Source organism: Oryctolagus cuniculus, chromosome 2 (assembly GCF_964237555.1).
Source record: "Oryctolagus cuniculus chromosome 2, mOryCun1.1, whole genome shotgun sequence".
Lineage (NCBI taxonomy): Eukaryota > Metazoa > Chordata > Mammalia > Lagomorpha > Leporidae > Oryctolagus > Oryctolagus cuniculus.
This window is the reverse complement of record NC_091433.1, coordinates 54630058-54649457: the sequence shown is the minus strand read 5'-3', so window position 1 is coordinate 54649457 and position 19400 is coordinate 54630058. Positions and strand designations below refer to the sequence as shown.

The following is a 19400-nucleotide window of genomic DNA, read 5'->3' as shown; positions in this document are numbered from 1 at the left end:
TGCTCTACTTCCAATCCAACTCTCTGCTGTGGCCTAGCAAAGCAGTATAAGATGGCCCAAATCCTTGGGCCCCTGAACCACGTGAGAGATGGAGGAATTTCCAGGCTCCTGGATTTGGATCTGCCCAGCTTTGGCCATTGCAGCCATTTGGGAAGTTAACCAGTGGATAGGAGACCTCTCTTTCTGTCTCTGCCTCTGAAACTCTGACTTTCAAATAAATAAATAAATCTTTAAAAAAAGTTAAAATTAATAATATTTTCTAAATCTCAGAATAATTCAACATTTTTTTCTAATGAACTCAAAATTTTCTCATAAAATTTAATCATGTATCTGTAATTTAAATTTTAAAGAGCCCATTTGATCTCATTATATTTAACATCTCTCCAATGTAACTAGAAAAGAAGGAAGGTAATCAGAAAAACCATCAGAAGGACAGAAAATAGATCATGATGCAGCTGATCTCAACTTTAATAATATTAATACATAGTGATGGATGTGAAGAAAGTTTGCATACATGCTGAGAGAAATAGATACATAAAAATTCAAACTCACAAAAGCACATTCCAAGTATACCAGTGCAAGCCATGGACGTCAAATGTTTTAGAATTATTTTTAGGGAAGGTAGAAGTGTTAAGGATAAAAGGGTCTTTAAAAATAATGAACAATATATATAATGAAAATTAGTCCTCTACTTAACTACACTGGTAAATGTAAATTCACATAACACCTGGGGAGAAAACCAGTGTCCTTTTTATATATTTTTTTTTGACAGGCAGAGTGGACAGTGAGAGAGAGAGAGACAGAGAGAAAGGTCTTCCTTTGCCGTTGGTTCACCCTCCAATGGCTGCTGCGGCTGGCGCATCACGCTGATCAGAAGCCAGGAGCCAGGTGCTTCTCCTGGTCTCCCATTGTCGCTCCCCCTCTTCATGGAGGAACGACACTAAACCCTGCCTAGGCTTCATATCCGAGTCACGGCACCATTATGTCGCTCCCCCTCTTCGTGGAGGAACGACACAGGACCCTGCGCTGTTCTTTTGTCTGCTCGGCCCTCCCTGGGTTTGCTGCTGGTTCTTCCCGGGTTGGCTACTGTCCCTTCCACCTCCGTGGAAGGGCGGTTCCCCCTGCCACATTCCCCACTTCCGCAGGGGAGCGGCACACCGCCGGCCGGCTCTCTCGGGGGCTGCACAGGTGTTCCTTCAGATAGATGTTCCCCTTAGATGTTCCTGGTGCATGCCGTCTCTCTCCTCCTTTATAGTCCTCTTCCACCAATCCCAACTCGGCTGCCCACATGCCGAGCACGCTGCTCTCCAATCAGGAGCAAGTCCTACAGTTTATTGGCTGAACTGGAGGCAGCTGTGTAGAAGCTGTTTTCTCCTCTCCCAGCGCCATATTGTGGGAGAGTAGATGCACAGAATAAGTCCTAATTCCAGTTACAGTATAGTCCGAGTTGCTCCCCACACCCATGGGGTGCAGGGCCCAAGGACTTGGGCCATCCTCCACTGCACTAGCCTGGAAGGGGGCAACTGGGACAGAATCTGGCGTACCGACCGGGACTAGAGCCCCGTGTGCCGGTGTGCAAGGCGGAGGATTAGCCTATTGAGCCGCTGCACCTGCCCCCTTTTATATTTTAAAATAAGTTTATAAAGACATAATATGGCAATAAGAAAAAAATCCTCCAAAATAGAATTTTCTGATTTTTTTTCTAAAGCGCTAATCACTTTTGCACAAAGGAGTTTTTTTTTTTTTTACTTTACATTACTGGGTAATTTAGCTTCCCAATCCTTATTGCATTCATTGTTATGATTTTATTCTCTTTCTTCTCTTCTTTTTCATCTCAAAAGTGTTTTCAAAGGGAGATTGAGGGATAGTTTGGGTTAAATGTACTAGTACAGTTGGATAGATTTGTCAGATATGCATGGTAACATCACATTTTAAATTTGATCACACTCCAATATTTAGCATCCTTTTGGAATTGTTTATGCTATTTTGAAAACTGTAAGAAATTTGGTCAAAATGTACAATGAGCCATAGTAGAGACTGATGCAGATGAATAAATGGAAGGTGATGAGGATGATTGAAGAGGAGGTGGACTGCAAGTAACTTTGTGTAGGATGATTTTTGTTTTTGTCTAAATTCCAATGTTTACCTGTGATTCAATAAAACTGAACTTGTTGTCAATTGACAAACCACAAGCAGTTCATGAAATGATGCAACATTGAATAAATAATAATTACCTTTGAATTATGGATATATTCATTTTAGGTATTCTTTATGGAAAAGTAACAACAATGGCACTACTATAGCTGGGGTGAGAATGAAGTCCAAAAAGGGTAAACATAAGTAGAGTGTTCTAGCCGCATTAATAATTACAGGAGAATGCTCATCTCATAATTTATGTGATCAAAATAAAAAGGTACAGATTTTTCTTGAAATATTTTATTTTAGATGAAGAAAATACAATTAATGGAAAGTATATTTAATTTTAGAAAGTCAATATTCTTTTGAGATTTAAAGATTTTTTCTAATTTGAATCAAACATTCAAGATTACGAAATATGTTCTTATTAAAATTATTAAGATAAAATTTTGGGTTACCTATTTAACAATGATACATTAAAAGTAAACAAAAATCATCAAAAACAAATAAAAAATCCATTCTTCATACCCAATATGCTGATACTCACTTAGCATGGCGAATATCTGGCAGAGATCTCTCTAGAGCAATATTGTTGCTGACGAAAATATTGAAACCATTTTCTTTGTAAGCTGAGTCATCGTGGTCCTCTTCAGTGAGGGGGTAAGGTTTCCCATGTTCACCTTTCCCTAGTATAAGAAAACAAAATGAGAGATCAACTACACAGAAACCATTTCATCTTCTAGAACACATAACTAAGAATTCAATGTGTGTTTGTTTAGTCACAAATTGCTATGTTCCTCAGAAGATGCCACTAGCAAGGTTTCATTATTTTACTTTATGATTATAATACTTTGGGAAGGAAATTAAATATTAAAAAAGAACACAAGACAGAAGTAAAATTATTTTGCCGTCCAGAAAGAACTATTGGAAAGATTTCCAATGTATGCTTCCTAACATCTGTATGAGATTCCATTCTAAATATTGCTTTGACCTTGATTTTCCAAATTGTATATCCTTGCACTTACTTCTAATAGTTGATGTTAGTTTATATATTCAAATTTATACCATATTATAGAAAGTACACTTACATGTTATTTCTAATTTTCCTTAATTTGCCATTTTAAATGATGCTACAATGAGCACATTTGCTTATCCTCTAGTAATGAATTTTTAGAATGGAAAATATAAATTACTAGGTAAAGAATTGTTGCAGCTTCTTCAAAGTGAGTATAATAGTTTCACATATCCTCAGAAACAAATAATATTTCCAAATTTATTAGCAAAATGACATAATAAAAATACACACTTCAATTTGCATTTTATTGATTACTTATATTTTAATTTCTAACACTTTTATCATGTACATTCTCACATTATATTATTTTCAGTAGCCATGAAAAACAATTTATAGAGCTTTTTATATATTATGTATATCAAATCTTTGTGAATTACATATGTTGCAAGTATTTTCTATTTAATTTTACAATCTAATGAAGATTGTGTTTTACTTTTTTACCTTCCAAATTATTTTCCTTTTGTAGGTTTGCATGTACAAACTCCAATATTATTTTTAATATTTGTTAATGAATTCAGTTTTACTAAATTGAATTCTGTTTTATCCATTACAAAGTTTGAAAACTCAGAATTTGTTTTAGTGTGGGAAGTAAGGTAAATATAGTTTTTATTTTGATGTGAATATTTTGACAGTCAAACTTTAAACTCTACATGCAAATTTATGAAGATTTCCTTGTGTGTGCGTATTTAGATATTTTCATGACATTCTGCTATTATGTCACTTCTTATATTTGCAAAACTAACTGCAAAAAAAAACTGGGGAAGCTATTTATCATATTCTTTTCAGCATCAATTTTATCATTTTTTATGTGAACTATTTAACAACATGGTCCGTCTGGATTTTTTTGAGATTACTTTGACTTTATTAGAGAATTTTAAGTATATAAATTCTTTTTAGGTATATTGACTACTTTTTCAGTATTCGTTTCTTAGATACATTTCTTTTGTTTCTAAACATTTTCTTTTACTTTTTCCAGGTATATCTTGTCTTCTTTTTATTATGCATGGTATCCTGTGTTCTGTCATACTTTTTAAAATGGTGTACAAAAAGTTATTGAGCTTTATCTTCAGTTATTAATCAGTTTAATTCATTAATTAATATTAATCAGTTTGAATTCATTAATTTAAATAATTTTTAAAATTTCTACTATTTTTAAGGATACACAAATCATTTTATTTTACATGTGCATTTGCTTTTCTTTTTGCTCAGGAGCAACTCATAAGTTTTTATCTGATCCTATCACTAATAATAAGTAACATTAGTTCAATGTGCATTTACTCTAGAATTGTAATAACTGCTAAATACTGTAAATTCAATCTCAGTACTGGATATGTATTTTAAGTATGTGTATGTGCTTGTATGTCAGAGTGCATGCATTTAAGTTATGGTAAGAAAGAATCCTCATATTGCCTTTAAGAAAAGGCTGTTTATCATTAGTAAAATATTTAAATTTATAAAATGATTTTTCATAGTCAAGAGAATTTTATATTTTTCACCTTATTAACCATTGATTTGAGCATTTTGATTGATAAAGTTCAGTTTTTTGTTGCAAAATTTAGTTTGCTTATTAGTGATTCCCAAAAAAGAGTAAACACACTTTTTTTTAAGCTTCTTGCTTCTCTCCTAATATCATTAATTTCAGTACAGCTGACAGCCAATGTCAGTGAAGGACTAAGAAATTACATGTTTTCAAAAAGGAAATTGAAAGTCACTCTAACTGTAGGAAAAAAAGCAAATATTCAGTCCTGCTGGTTTCACTGCTTGATGCCTTAGGAGAAAATGTCACTATTTTCAACTTAAATGGACAATAAGTCAGTGAGAAATTTCATTCATAAAACAGAAAATGTTGAGAATCCACCATGTACAAAGCATTGTATTAAATTTATACACACACACACACACACACATATATATATATATTTACTTATTTGAGAGGTAGAATTACTGACAGTAAGAGAGAGAAAGAGAAAGATCATCCATCTGCTAGTTCCTCCCCAAGTGGTCGCAATGGCCGGAGTTGGGCTTATCTGAAACCTGGAGCTTTTCCGGGTCTCCCCTGTGGGTGCAGGGCCCTAAGCACTTGGGCCATCTTCTGTTGCTTTACCAGGCCATAGCAGAGATCTGTATAGGAAGAGGGGCAGCCAGGACTAGAACCGGTACCCATATGGGATGCCAGCACTGCAAACAAAAGATTAACCTACTGCTCCACAGTGCTGGCCCATATATATGTTTTTGACTCATCACATTTGCAGTATGAAATAAACATTGTTCTACCCAAGTTAATACATGTAAACAAAATAGAATAATATTTTCACTAGCATTTCCAAAATTAGCTATTAGTCTTTGAACTAAGAGGATTTTTTAAAAGACATCAATTTCTCATAAATGACCAAATTAACTAAATAAGTTCTTTTGACCTTAGCCAGTCTCTGGTGTTAACTAAATTTATAAGCCACTTCATAAATCATATTAACAAGAAAATTGTTTAGACTATCTTATATAAATTTTAGTTTTTAATTTGCATGCCCTAAATGAAACACATACCTACACCTGAGGCTTCCTTTCAATAATTTTGGTAGACATGTTTTTAATTCTGAGCTTTTAGACTCAGTTACTTTTAAGAGTATAAACATAAAATTATAAAGCTATATATTCATTAAAACACCTGTCAATCAAGGGGAAATTCACTTTCTTTACACAGTACTTTTGTGTTCACATGTAAATCTCCTGAGACAGGCTTTTCAAATGAATGAGGGATTCTCTAAAGTTAAAAAACACATCTTTTGAGTCACTAATTACAGTATACTAGAAAATTTTCATAGCATTTGTGGAAATAGTGTTTTAAATTTTCTGTTCATGTACTTGATTGAAACCAACTGCTTTTACTGCAAATGCCACCAACTCAGTTTAAGTTTTAATACATACAGCCTCAGGGTCTAAAACATTTCACATGGTTTGACTTTTCCAAAAAACCTGAAAATAAAACAAAAACTGCAAATAACAACAAATGATTTAGTGTTGAAAATATAATATTCAAAGGTCTTTATAGTGGTTATTACTCAGTAGGCATTGCAATTTACCTTTTTATAAATTTATTATAGCACATGAGGTTAACAACTGTAAATTCAAACTAGAGTTCTTTCCCTAAACTGAGAAACACTGTATTATTTGTTATATTAAACAGTATGAGAGGTATAGGTGATATATTCTAAATAATCAACACATAAAAATTAAATATCCAAATATAAAAGCAGTAAGAAAATTTGTTTTTAAAATTTGTCTTCCACATTGTGTATATATGTTCAAGACACATAGTAATATTTAATATAGAATTTGTTACTTTTCTCATAGTGCACCTGGTATTTATACCCAAAATACAATGACATTTTAGTTAGTATAGCAGTCTTGTAGATTGGCATGACTATCAGCTTTTGTTATGTTTATTGATTGTATGCCATATGCACCACTGGGTAGGGAAATTGAAAATTTGTATAGTATGACCCCAAGACTGAAACTGCTAGAAACATACTATGATTAGAAAGGTAGAGTATGAATTTATAAAAGAGCTATCATGAGAAAAAAAAAAAACACACATTTGTGGAATTGAACAAACTATGAGTTTCAGAATTGTGGCAAGCCGAGGAACTTTGTGTGGTTGAAAACATCAATTAGGACCAATGAGATTAAAATTCATACATGAAGGAAAATAGAGAGTTTAGACTGTTTTCAAATTCTAGGATTTGAAAGACTTTATGTGAGAAGGAATTGGTTTAAATGAACATATACAAACAGGAATTTGGAAATCTACTATTTTTGTTATGGACTGGGTTTAGGGCCTAAATTAATTTTCTAGGTTCTTGCCTTTTACTTAGAGAAGAATTCTAAATACAGGCCCAAACATGGCATGCAGTGTGATAAACTTTACTTAGAAAGTGAGAAAAATACCCAGGTCCATCAGGGCTTAATTTAGGGAGAATGGGGCCAAAGAAAGGGAATTATCATACACTCTTATGCTTGTTCTGATTCCATCTGGAGGAGAGAGTTAGATCCTAGATTTTTATGCACTTAAAAAAACAGAAGTGCTTAGGTAGTACTAACCCCACGTCCCAGGTAAGAGGAGGTTCTTCCTGGCGAGGGGTCCCCTGATTGACAGGTAGATGAACATGAGAACAGAAAGTGAAAATGGTATGGCTTCTAGCTCATGAACTTAAAATTATGTATCTAAGCTTTACCACATAATCGCGCCTCAGAGATTTCTGACTCTTATTCTTAAGGGGGTACTGAAGTATTTAGACTCATTATATCTTCTATGGCTACTTCTTCCTGATCGGGGCACATACTTTGCCTGTCTCGGGTCTGAAAATCCCTTCCCATCTCATCTAATGACTCCATTTCATGAGCTAGAGAATTTTCAGTGCCAATGGCTATGCCCCAACATGATCATCGTTACTTTTAGAAGTTGTTGGATCTTGAAATACACAAGTTTATCAATCAGCAAAACTGGAAGAAAACAAATTGCTAATCGAGTGCCCTTTAAGATGGAAAGAACATATTTTACAGAATCTCATATAGTGGCTGGTAATATGCTATCTTATGCAGATTATAAAACCATTTAGCCTGGTCATAGAGATTTTTAATGTCCTTTTTCAGTAAACATACTACTGTTTGAGTAAAGGTGGCAGATTCCATCAATCACTGCACATGTTCCTCCTTTTTCTATTAATATATATATTGCAAGGCCTGTCCACTGTCCATAAATACTTCGGATAGAATGTCCACAGATATAAGTACTTGCTGTAAAAGCTGAACTCAAGAGTAAGCCAGATTGCCAAAAGCAATCGTCAGGTTTTTAAAATCAGCTTCATGGGGTACACTGGGATCTTCTGATATTATAATAGAAGAACCCACTAAGGAGTTTTCCCGCCAATAACAGCTACAAGAGAGAATCAAAAGAAGAGTTAGATACCACATGTCTCTTTAAAGTTCAGCAGTCTTGCTGTAACAAAAGCAAAAAGCTTCACTTTTTGAAGAGATATTTAAGATCTTGATTGGCTCACAGGGATAAACAGATGCATCTTTCAAGTTTACCTGCAGACTCAAGAGGTAGAAGTTTAATACTTGACAAATGTACCTAGTGTTTGATGCCCTGTAGTTTCATTGAGGTAGGTTTGTTCAGTACCACCTGTAAGATCCCTTCTTAGCCTGCAACTGGTCTGAAGGGGATCCTTCCTTCCAAGTTTTTAATAAAACTAAATCTCCTGGGGAAGTAGGCTGCACATGAGCTTTGGGATCTGGTACTGGGAGAACTTTATTACCATACTCCATCAAAGCCTTCTGAACTTGTCTTAAACTGATAGTATACTTTATCTGATCTTGAATCTCACAAAGAGGATGTCAGAGGAGAGGAAAGGCCTTCCACACAGCCTCATATGGACTAAGCTTTAAGGCAGTCTTGGGTGCTCTTCTCATCCTGCAAAGGGCAATAGGCAGTAGTTTCAGCCACATTTCTGAGGTCTCCTGGCAAAGCTTAGCTAGAATTTTTGTTCAACTATGATTAGCCTTTTCAACTTTACCCAATGACTGAGGTCTCTAAGAGGCATGGAAATGGTAAGAAATTCCTAGAGCAGTAGCTACCTGTTGAGTTATTTTAGATAAAAATGAAGGCCATTGTCACTCTGGAGTGACAGTGGGAGTCCAAAACGTGACACAATGTCCTTAAGCAACGCTTTGCAACCCTTCTGTGTCTTTTTTGTTGGATTGGGAAGGCTTTTTATCCATCCTTTGAAAGTATCAACAAAAACTAGAGGATATTCATAATTAGTCATTGGAGGTATGTTAGTAAAGTCAATCTGCCAATCTTCACCTGGGTGTGTTCCTCTTCTTTGTATAGCAGTCAGAAAAGTAGGTGGGTTTACATGAGTGCTAGGGTTATTTTGTAAACAAAGCAAACAAGAATGAGTTACTTCCCTTATGACAGCACTTAGCCCCTTCCCTCTGAACACTTGAGACTAATTGCATTAAGGTTCCTCTTCCCAAATGGGTAGAATCATGTATTTACTAAATAATTTTCCATTGAGAAGTCACTGGAAGCACAACCTTCTAATCTAAAGTCCACCCATCCATTAGCATCTTTAGTTTAACCTCACTGTTGGGCCCCTTTGATCTCAGACTCAATATAGTGAAGCCCTTGAGTCACTGCTACAGGCTGAGGTATTAGAGCCATTCCTAGAACCTCCTGTGCAGCAGCTCTTTCTGCTGCCTTGTCTGCTAATGCATTTCCCTTGCTAACATGGCTGTCTTCCTTTTGATGTCCCTTACAGTGAATGACCACCACCTCTGAAGCCTCTAGGACTGCCTGGAGTAGAGCTCATAGCTCCTTTCCATATGTAATGGGGGAATTACTTGCAGCTAATAGGCCTCCTTCTTTCCAAATTGCTGCATGTTCATACATCACAAGGAAAGCATATTTGGAATCTGTATATATATTAACTCATTGACCATTTCCTAATGGTAATTCTCTAGTTAATGCAATAAGTTCAGCCTTTTGAGCTAAAGTATTACTTGGCAATGCTTGAGCTTCTAGTACCTGGGTAAGATCCACTATGGCATAACCTCCTTTTCTAACTCCTTCCTTCATGTAACTACTGCCATCAGTAAAACACTCAACATCTGGATTCTCCAAAGGCTCATCTCACAGATCAGGTCTACTAGAATACACCTGTTCTATAGTTTCTACACAAGAATGAGTTAACTCTGCAATACCTTCAGGTGGCAACAGAGTTGCTGGGTTGAGGACTTGTTACACTTTAACAGTTATCTCAGGTGAATCCAACAATAGAGCCTAATATTTTGTGAGACACCCTCCTGTTAGCTATTGATGTCCATTAACTTCCAAGACCCATTACACCTGGTGTGGATTTTGAACTTCAAATGACTGGCCTAAAGTCAGCTTGGTGGCTTTCTCTACCAAGAGTGTTGTAGCAGGGGTAGTTATTAGGCATGTAGGCAAACCTGTACCCACTGAATGTAGCTGTTTAGAATTGGCTACTGGACGTGGAAGTGGTCCCAGTTTCTGAGTCAGTACTCCTAGAGCAACCCCCTGGTTTTCTGCTATAAACAAGGTGAGTGGCTTACTCAGGTTAGGGATTCCTAATGCTGGAGCTTCTGTAAAAAGGTCATTAATCTTTTCGAATGCCTTTTGTGGCTCCTCTGTCCAACAAAGTAGATCTGTGTCAGGGCCTTTTAAAGCTTCATACAAAGGTTTGGCTATTAACCCAAATCCTGGAATCCATATTCTACAGAATCCTTCAATTTGCAAATTTGCAGAAATATCCTTAGCTGATTTTTTTTTTTTTTTTTTTTTGTCTGTGGTGACCCTATACGTAAAAGAGTTCCTTTCTGTTGACTGAAAGAGCACACTTTCCTGGGGTTAGAATATATCCCAGGTAATCTACCTCTTTTTTAAAAACTTGAACTTTTGTAGGGGAGACCCAGATTCTGGGTTTAATGGGATACAGAAGAAAGTGTCCTTTAGGCAAAGGTTTAGCATACAATTAAGCTCTTCATGAGCTTAATTATTGTTAAGCATGACTTGGATACATTGCTTTAGCTCTAATTTTGAAACCTTAGAGTCTATATTTGTATACAAAATGGAATCCATTATTTTACCATGTCCACTGAGGGGGTTCCCAATTTTTTTTAAACCATTGTCAAGCCAAAATACCATACCAAAACAAAGAAAATGCTGCCTGGTCTGAGATGAAATCTCGAAAGGCCCACCACACCTGGAATACTGAACCCCCACAGGCCACTGCCATGCCTGGGAAATGGAATCCCTGGAGGCCCACAGTTCCTGTGCAAAGCTAAAAGGATAAAAATGCCAGCAGAAAGCCATGAAATTAAATGAAGAAAAAAAAAAAAAAGTGGAATTCCATTATATGAATTCCACCACTGGCATGCAACCAAGAAAATAACAACCTAAAATAAAAAAAATCAAAAGTCACTCTAATAACCAGGCATGCACCATGTGGCCAGCCACACGGGTTGCCACCTTGGCAGTGGAGTCTGCTGCCCATCTTCCAGTAAGGGCAGAAGTCCCCTGGTGTCTGCCCACTTGGCAACCACGTGTTTTTACTGGAGACTGCCATTTTGCAGTTAAGTCCCCCCTTTGCCATAGAAAGTAGACCCTCTGCCATATTTGGACTCACTTCCTGAGACCATGTGGACACTAGGCTGCAAAACTGGTCTTTTCCAGTTTGTACCACATAGAACCGCAAATTAAAAGTTGCTCTAGGGGCCAGGGCTATGGAGCAGTGGGTTAATCCTCTGCCTGCGGCGCTGGCATCTCATATGGGCGCCGGTTTAAGTCCCGGCTGCTACCCTTCCAGTCCAGCTCTCTGCTGTGGCCTGGGAAGGCAGTAGAAGATGGCCCAAGTGCTTGGGCCCCTGCACCCACATAGGGGACCAGGAAGAAGCACCCAGCTCCTGGCTTCGGATTGGCACAGCTCCGGCCATTACGGCCATTTGGGGAGTGAACCAACGGAAGGAAGACCTCTCTCTCTCTCTCTCTCTCTCTCTCTGTGTATCTCTACCTCTGAAATAAATAAATATATTTTTTAAAAAAGTTTCTCTAGCAGTCCTGACTTTAAAACCAAAACCTGAGGCAAACACATTGTGGATAACTGTAAAATCCTTCCTTGAGACATAAAGGCTAAGTTTTAATTTTCCCAAATACACACACTGTCCTTAAAAACAAGTCACAAACAACTTGGAAGAATTCAAATATCAGCAAATGCTTGTAAACTGGCCCCTTTTCTTCTCACTTTTTCTCTCTAATACTATTAGCTTTAGCATTTAGTGTTAGCTTCTGCTCGCCCAAAGTTACCAAGATAAGGGATAAAAAAGACATTAATATTTGCCTTTTAGCTGTAGAAACCGCTGTTTCCAAGGCAGGAGCCTCCAGCACTCAGCTGCTTCTGAACCAAAATCAAAATCAAAACTGCAACCGCTTGAGCTCTATATTTCTGAAAACTGAAATGGCACATTTGCCGTCGTAAACCACATTTGCTCAGCTAATCACACAGCGTGTTAAAAATGAATTTGTCTCCTGGATGGCTGTGCTAGATGTTATGGGCTGGGTTTAGGGCCTAAATTAATTTTCTAGGTTCTTGCCTTTTACTTAGAGAAGAATTCTAAATACAGGCCCAAACATGGCATGCAGTGTAATAAACCTTACTTAGAAAGTGAGAAAAATACCCAGGTCCATCAGGGCTTAATTTAGGGAGAATGGGGCCAAAGAAAGGGAATTATCATTCCCTGTTCTGCTTGTTCTGAGTCCACGAGGAGGAGGAGAGTTAGCGCCCACTCTTCCTAGCTTTTTATGTGCTTAGAAAACCGGATGTGTTTATGTGGTATCACCCCTCCGTCCCAGGTAAGAGGAGGTACTTCCTGGAGAGGGGTCCCCTGATTGACAGGTAGATGAACATAACAACACAAAGGAAGACAGTGCGGCTTCCAGCTCATGAACTTAAAATTATCTTGGCTTTTACCACATCATTTTGATATTAATTAGTAAGTTTATCCTCATAGATTGAAATCTCATAAGATGAAATAAAAGTTACGTTAGAGGAAAACAAATTTTAGTAATAAGTAGAACATTTAAAATATTTCTTACTACCAATTAGCATATAAGAATATCATAAGGAAATCAGAGTTTTAACACTTTTCTTGAGGGTTCACAAGATAACCCAGTTAGACTACCAAAAAAAAAAAAAAAAAAAACAAAACAAAACGATATAATCGGGGACCAGTACTGTGCTGTAGTCGGTAATGCTGCCACCTGCAGTTCTGGCATCCCATATGAGCACCAGTTCAAGTTCTTGCTGCTCCAACTCCAATCCAGCTCTCTGCTGTGGCCTGGGAAAGCAGTGGAAGATGGCCCAAGTCCTTGGGCCCCCACGCTCATGTGGGAGACCAAAAAGAAGCTTCCGGCTCCTGGCTTCAGATCAGCACAGCTCCGGCAGTTGTGCCCAACTCAGAAGTGAACCACTGAATGGAAGACTTTTCTCTCTCTCTCTCTGTCTCTCCTTCTCTCTGTGTTTTTCAAACAAATAAATAAATCTTAAAAAATAGATGTTTGAGCTAGTGGTTAGGTCACCCTCATCCCATATCTGGCTGATTCAATCTCCAGCTTCCTGCTAATGTAAATCCTGGTGTGTAGGTGGTGATGGCAGAGTAACAAGATCCCTGTTACCCATATGAGAGACCTGGATTGATGTCCTAGCTTCTGGCTTCATTCTAGGCCAGCTCCTACAGCTGCAGGAATCTGGAGAACGAATGAGCATATGTATTTCTTTCTCTCTCTCTCTCTCACTTCCCACACCCCCCAGATTAAAAAAAAAGGATCTATATAATCAGATCTCTGTTCAAATATGATTTTCTTAGAGAGATATTCCACAATAAACCCAGCTTCAGCTAGCATCCCCAGCACTCCATGCCCCATTTCCCAAGCATGCTTTATTTTACCATAAAGTACTTAGTATCCTAACTTCATGTTTTTACTTATTAACTATCTCTTCCTTGGATGTAAGTTCCACCAAAAAACGTTTTTTTTTTTCTTTTTGTTTTTCAGTATAATGTCTACAACACCTGGAAAAGTGACTGCCACATTGTAGTTACTTAACACACATTTTATGAGGTAAGCAAATAATAAAATGCTAGGAATTTGAGCTCATTACTCAGTGAAAATAAGAAATATATTTATTAATTTATTCAAAGTACATATTAAGCAGTAGCTGGCTGAATACACAAGTCTAGAGATAAATCGAGATGCCTTGACTTTGCTTCTTTCACAGGAAAGAACCACAACAATAGATCAATAACAGCATTTTAAGGTGACTGGCGAAAGAGAGTGCTGGATTTCAGGAAGCAAGAGATGGCAACACTGTGAGATATGGAAACTTGTTTTGACATCACAGAGAGAGAAACAAAATGTACCAGCAGCCACAAACCTGGCTCCTAGACTGAGGGACTTCCCATTTTAAGATAAGGGGTAGACAGGAGTGTCCCAGTAGCCCCCGTTACCACAGATGCTGGCAGTTTTAGCCACAGTAGGATCCCTCAGTCGTCACAGGCTTGAAGCCCAATTTGGGGCGCTACCTGGAGTCTTTCGTGGAAGCCGTGCTTCAGAGAAGAAACACACATTGTCTCCCACCAATCCCCAGAGCCCAGATGTACAACAAAACCTTAGCCTCAGAAGGAAGCCTCTGTCAGATCTGTACTGCCCTTGAGGACAGGAGCCTCTGAGTACCATATTCCTGGGGATGTCCAACCACACCAGCACAGAGAGCTACAGCCTCATGACCCCAGTTAGTCTCAGCCATGCATCTTTGACCACAGCACTCAAGGCTGGGGAAGAGTATCAATATCCCTATTCAACTTGATTGTATCTATTGATCTTATCAACTGATATGTCAAGTGAAATAAAACATGAAAAGGAAATAAAATCTGTGAAGAATATACATGAAGAATTAAAAACAGAGTGTTGAATATGACACAAATGTCTATAGAAATTCCCAAAAATTGAATAACTGTAAAAATTGATGCTAATTTGGCAAGATTGTTACAAAAAATGTTAGTATATATTCAATCTTCTGAGCACTGACAGTTAATTTCAAGTGAAAAATTTAAAATACCATTTAAGTTATCATGAAATGTTAAGTATTAATAAACCTAACAAAATATATGCAAGGCTATCCACCAAACTAAAACTGTAAGAAATACTGTCATGAAGAATTGATGATTGGAAACGTGTATCATGATTTTCAATTGATAAGCACGGCCTAAAATGACAGTGCTTCATAAATTGCTAACTCATCTTTGAGGTAATTCAGAATAAAATCCCAGGAGTTTTTTGTTGCTGTTGTTTGTGGTGGTAGCAGTGTGTGTGTGTGTGTGTGTGTGTGTGTGAGACTGAGGTATGTAATCAAAAACATAATTTGAAATACAAAGTATCTAAAATACCTAAGGCAGTGTTAAAGAATAAGAACATATTTGGAAAAAATTAAAACTATATATACTTGGTTTTAAAATATGCTGGAACCAATTTGATTACATGAAAATAAGATAATCATATAGCAACAATAACTAGTTATTGTTGATAATATAAACTATTTCCAGATGGTGATAATTAATTTTTAAAGAAAGTTTTCCAATGTTTCTACTATCTGGAAATATATTTTATTTTTATATTACATAAAATGTACAGTTTTTGATTTAGAATACCGAGTTAAAATAGCATGAAATGTTATATTTAAGACAAGCAGAGATCTTTAAAGTATATGATGTTCAAATTATTAATTATTATTAAAATTATTCTTATTATTAGTAAGAATTTTCTGTGAATGAAATTAAGAATTGATTCTTTAAAAATACATGTTTTTAAAGAAATTCTAGTATTTTGTTATTTTTCAGCATTTAATGTATATTTGAGGAAAGATTTTATTTTCTAACTGTATAATTTTCTGAATTATTGTAAAAATCTTACTTACCTAAGACAATGAAGGCAAAATCATGTTAAATATTTCAGTTAAGAGGCCAATTATTTTAAAGCTTGTTCAGTCTTATTCATTATTGGTGAATATGGGTTCTACTTAATATAGACATAATTATAAGGTTTTCTCAACTTCTGAGGATTTATATGAAAAGCATTTTGAAGTTTATTTTTAAAATCTTTATACATTATAGGACTTCAGTGTTGTCTTCCCCTTCTATCCTAATTTCTTCTCAAGAAGTGTTTGATTTAATTCCCACACAATCAGTTACCCAGAGTAACACTCCTCCTGTTTCTACCCGATGAATTCAGATGAAAATGGAACATTTCTGTGAGGCGTATCTGACTTGGTCTGTTAGCATCTTCCTTTGAGTAAAAAATCAAAAAGTGTCAGTTATCATGCCTAAAATTATGGAATGGCTAAATAATGAAGGATCTCATACGTTACTTGAGGCATACAGAGAAGAAATCAATATAAATCTATTGAAGAGGAGCTAGTATTGTGCCATATGGTTAAGGCCACTGCATGTGACAATGGAATCCCATTTGGTCATTGCTTTATTTCCTGCCAGCTCCACTTCTGATCCAACTCCCTGCTAATGTGCCAGGGAAGGCAATGGAAGATGGCCAAAGTCCTTGGGCTTCTGCACTAATGAAGAAGATCCAAAATAATTCCTGGCTCCTGGCTTTGATGTAGCCCAGTCTAACCATTGCAGCCATCTGGGGTGTGAATTCATGGATGGAAGATCTCTTGTTCTCTAAGTCGCTCCCCCTCTCCCTCTGTAATTCTGTCTTTCAAATAAATGAATAAATACATTTTTAAAAAAAGTATCAAAGGAAGGAAAAAGAAAATAAGTATCCAGGAGCCAGTGCTGTGGCATGGTGGGTAAAGCCACTTGCCTGCACTGCTGGCATCCTATATGGGCTCCTGGCTCCTGGCTTTGGATGGGCATAGCTCAGGCCATTGTGGCCATCTGGGGAGTGAACTGACAGATGGAAGACCTCCTTCTCTGTCTCTCTCTCTCTCTCTCTCTCTCTCTGCCTTAGCCTCTCTGTAACTCTGCCTTTCATATAACATAATTAAACCTTAAAAAAAGAATGATCGACCTTGGGCAAAAAGGGAGATAACTATAAAAAAAGTAAAGGGACATGAAATATAGGTTTAGATAGATTAAAAACAACAAAAGCAAAGAAGTTTAGAAAATCATAAAAGACAAAATTTGGGGAGGCCATACTCTTTCAATAAAGAAGTAAAAGTTGAATTAGTACAGTAAGTAGCTAATTTTGTAATCTATTGCTTATAGCATTTTTAAAAAGACAACTGAGGCTTCATTTTAATGTACAGTGAGGAAAAATTAGAGGCTGGGATCTTTAGTAAGTTCAGGAAAAAAAATCATAGAGCATTAACATATTCTATAAAATTCTCTTGGCTTTTAGATATTACCAATTTTGAAAGATAGTTTTCAGAAGTATAAGAGTGCAGTTAGAGAAAAAACTACAGTGGGAATTCTATGGAAGGAAAAAGGATGCTGTGGATCTACATGGAGGACATGTATGAACGGCACAAGCACAGACACAACACAGGACCCCGGCAGCCAAGAACCTAGTGCCAGCTATGGAGAGTGAGATGAAACCAGACTGCAGAAGCCTAAGCCACTGGCACTACAGCTGCAGAGAGAGCCTGGGGGAAGTCTGGTCTGAGCCCTGTGAAGGCAAAGGGATCTGCCAACCTGTAGGAAAACAAGGAATGCATTTTTATCACCCTGTCCCCTGGTAGTGCACCTGGCAACTGGCTGAGAACGAGTGGGCACCGTTTTGGACATGTGTAACAGTTGCCCCACCTTGTGTCTGCATACCCAGCAACCAGCCAAGATGAGACATCAAAGTAAACAATATGAATATTTGTGGGAAAATGGTAGGGCCAATCGGTACTTATCAATAGTCCCTTGAATGTAAATGGCCTCAACTCTCCAGTTAAATGATACAGACTAGCTGAATGGATTAAAAATCAAAACCCATCTATCTGTTGCCAACAAGAAACACATTTCACCAACAAAGATATATTAAGACTGAAAGCAAAGGATGGAAAAAGATATTCTGTGCTAACAGAAACCAAAAAAGAGCTGGTGTACCCATCCTAATTTCAGAAAAAAACAGACTTTAACGCAAGAACTGTGAAGAGATAAAGAAGAGTACTATGTAATAATTTAGAGATTAGTTCAGCAGAACAATGCGATTATAATAAACATAGATGCACAAAATTACAGGTCACCTGGCTATTTAAAAGAAATTTTAATGGATATAAAGGGACATAAACTTCAATGCAATAGTAATGGGAGATTTCAGCAATGGACAGATCAACCAGACAGAAAATCAATAAACTACAGAGCTAATTCACAATATGGACCCAATGGACCTATCTGATGTCTACAGAATTTTTCATCCCACAGTTGTAGAATACACATTCTTCTTAGCAGTGCATTGAACATTCTCTAGAACATACCACATGATAGAGCATAATGCAAGTCAGTAAATTCAAAAAAATCTAAATCATACCATGTATCTTTCTGACCACAGTGAAATGAAGATGGAAATCAACAACTAAAGAATCTCTAGAACATATGCAAACATAATGGAGATTGAACACCATACTCTTATATTAACAGTGAGTCATAGAGGAAATCAAAAGAGAAATCAGGAGGGCTGGTGCTGCGGTGTAGTGGGTAAAGCCACCCATTGCAATACCAACATCCTGTATGGGTACCAGTTCAAGATCCAGCTGCTCCACTTCTGATATAGCTCTCTGCTATGTCCTGAAAAAGCAGTAGAAAATGGCCCAAGTTCCTGGGTCCCTGCATGTGCGTGGAAGACCTGGAAGAATCTCCTCGCTCCTGGCCTCTGAATGGCCCAGCTCTGACCATTACAGCCATTTGGAGAGGTAACCAGTAGATGGAAGGCCTTTCTCTCTCTCTCTCTCTATCTCTCTCTCTCTCTCTCTCTCTCTCTCTCTGCCTCTGCCTCTCTGTAACTCTGTTATTCTTTAAAAAAATACGGTAATAAAAAATTTCAGGAGGATCAAACCAGGCCTCTGCCTGCTGTACTGGCATCCATATGGGTGCCTGTTTATATTCCAGCTTCTCCTCTTTCAATCCAGCTCTGCTGTGTCCTGGGAAATCAGTGGAAGATGGTCCATGTGCTTGGCCCCTGCACTTACATGGGAGACCTAGAAGGAGCTCCTGGATCCTGGCTTTGGATTGGTGGAACTCCATCATTGTAGTCATATAGAGAGTGAACCAGCAGATGGAAGACCTTTCTCCCTATCCCTGTCTCTATCTCTAACTCTACCTCTCATATAACTAATACAATAAATCTTTAAAAACAAAATTTCTGGAACTTAATGAAGATGACAGTACAACTATCAAAACTTATGGGATACATCAAAAGCAGTGTTAAGAGGGAAGTTACAGCAACTGGTGCCAATATCAAAATATTGGAAATGTGCTAAATACATGAACTATCAATTTATCTCAATGACCTAGAAAAACAGCAACAAATGAACCTCAAATTAGTAGGAAAAAGCAATGGCTAAAATTAGAAAGAAATAAAATTGAAGGAAAAATGCAAAATTGATACATCATT

The 19400-nt window shown here is 37.1% G+C and overlaps 1 protein-coding gene across 1 annotated transcript in view; it reads right to left on the bottom strand.

The window, feature by feature from the left end:
* The window catches only part of GALNTL6 (polypeptide N-acetylgalactosaminyltransferase like 6), a 1232148-nt gene that overhangs the window by 741820 nt on the left and 470928 nt on the right, over positions 1-19400 (bottom strand). Inside the window, exon 4 of the mRNA XM_002709470.4 lies at positions 2684-2822. Within this exon, the coding sequence (XP_002709516.1) occupies positions 2684-2822 (139 nt within the window). The remainder of the gene's footprint in view (positions 1-2683; positions 2823-19400) is intronic.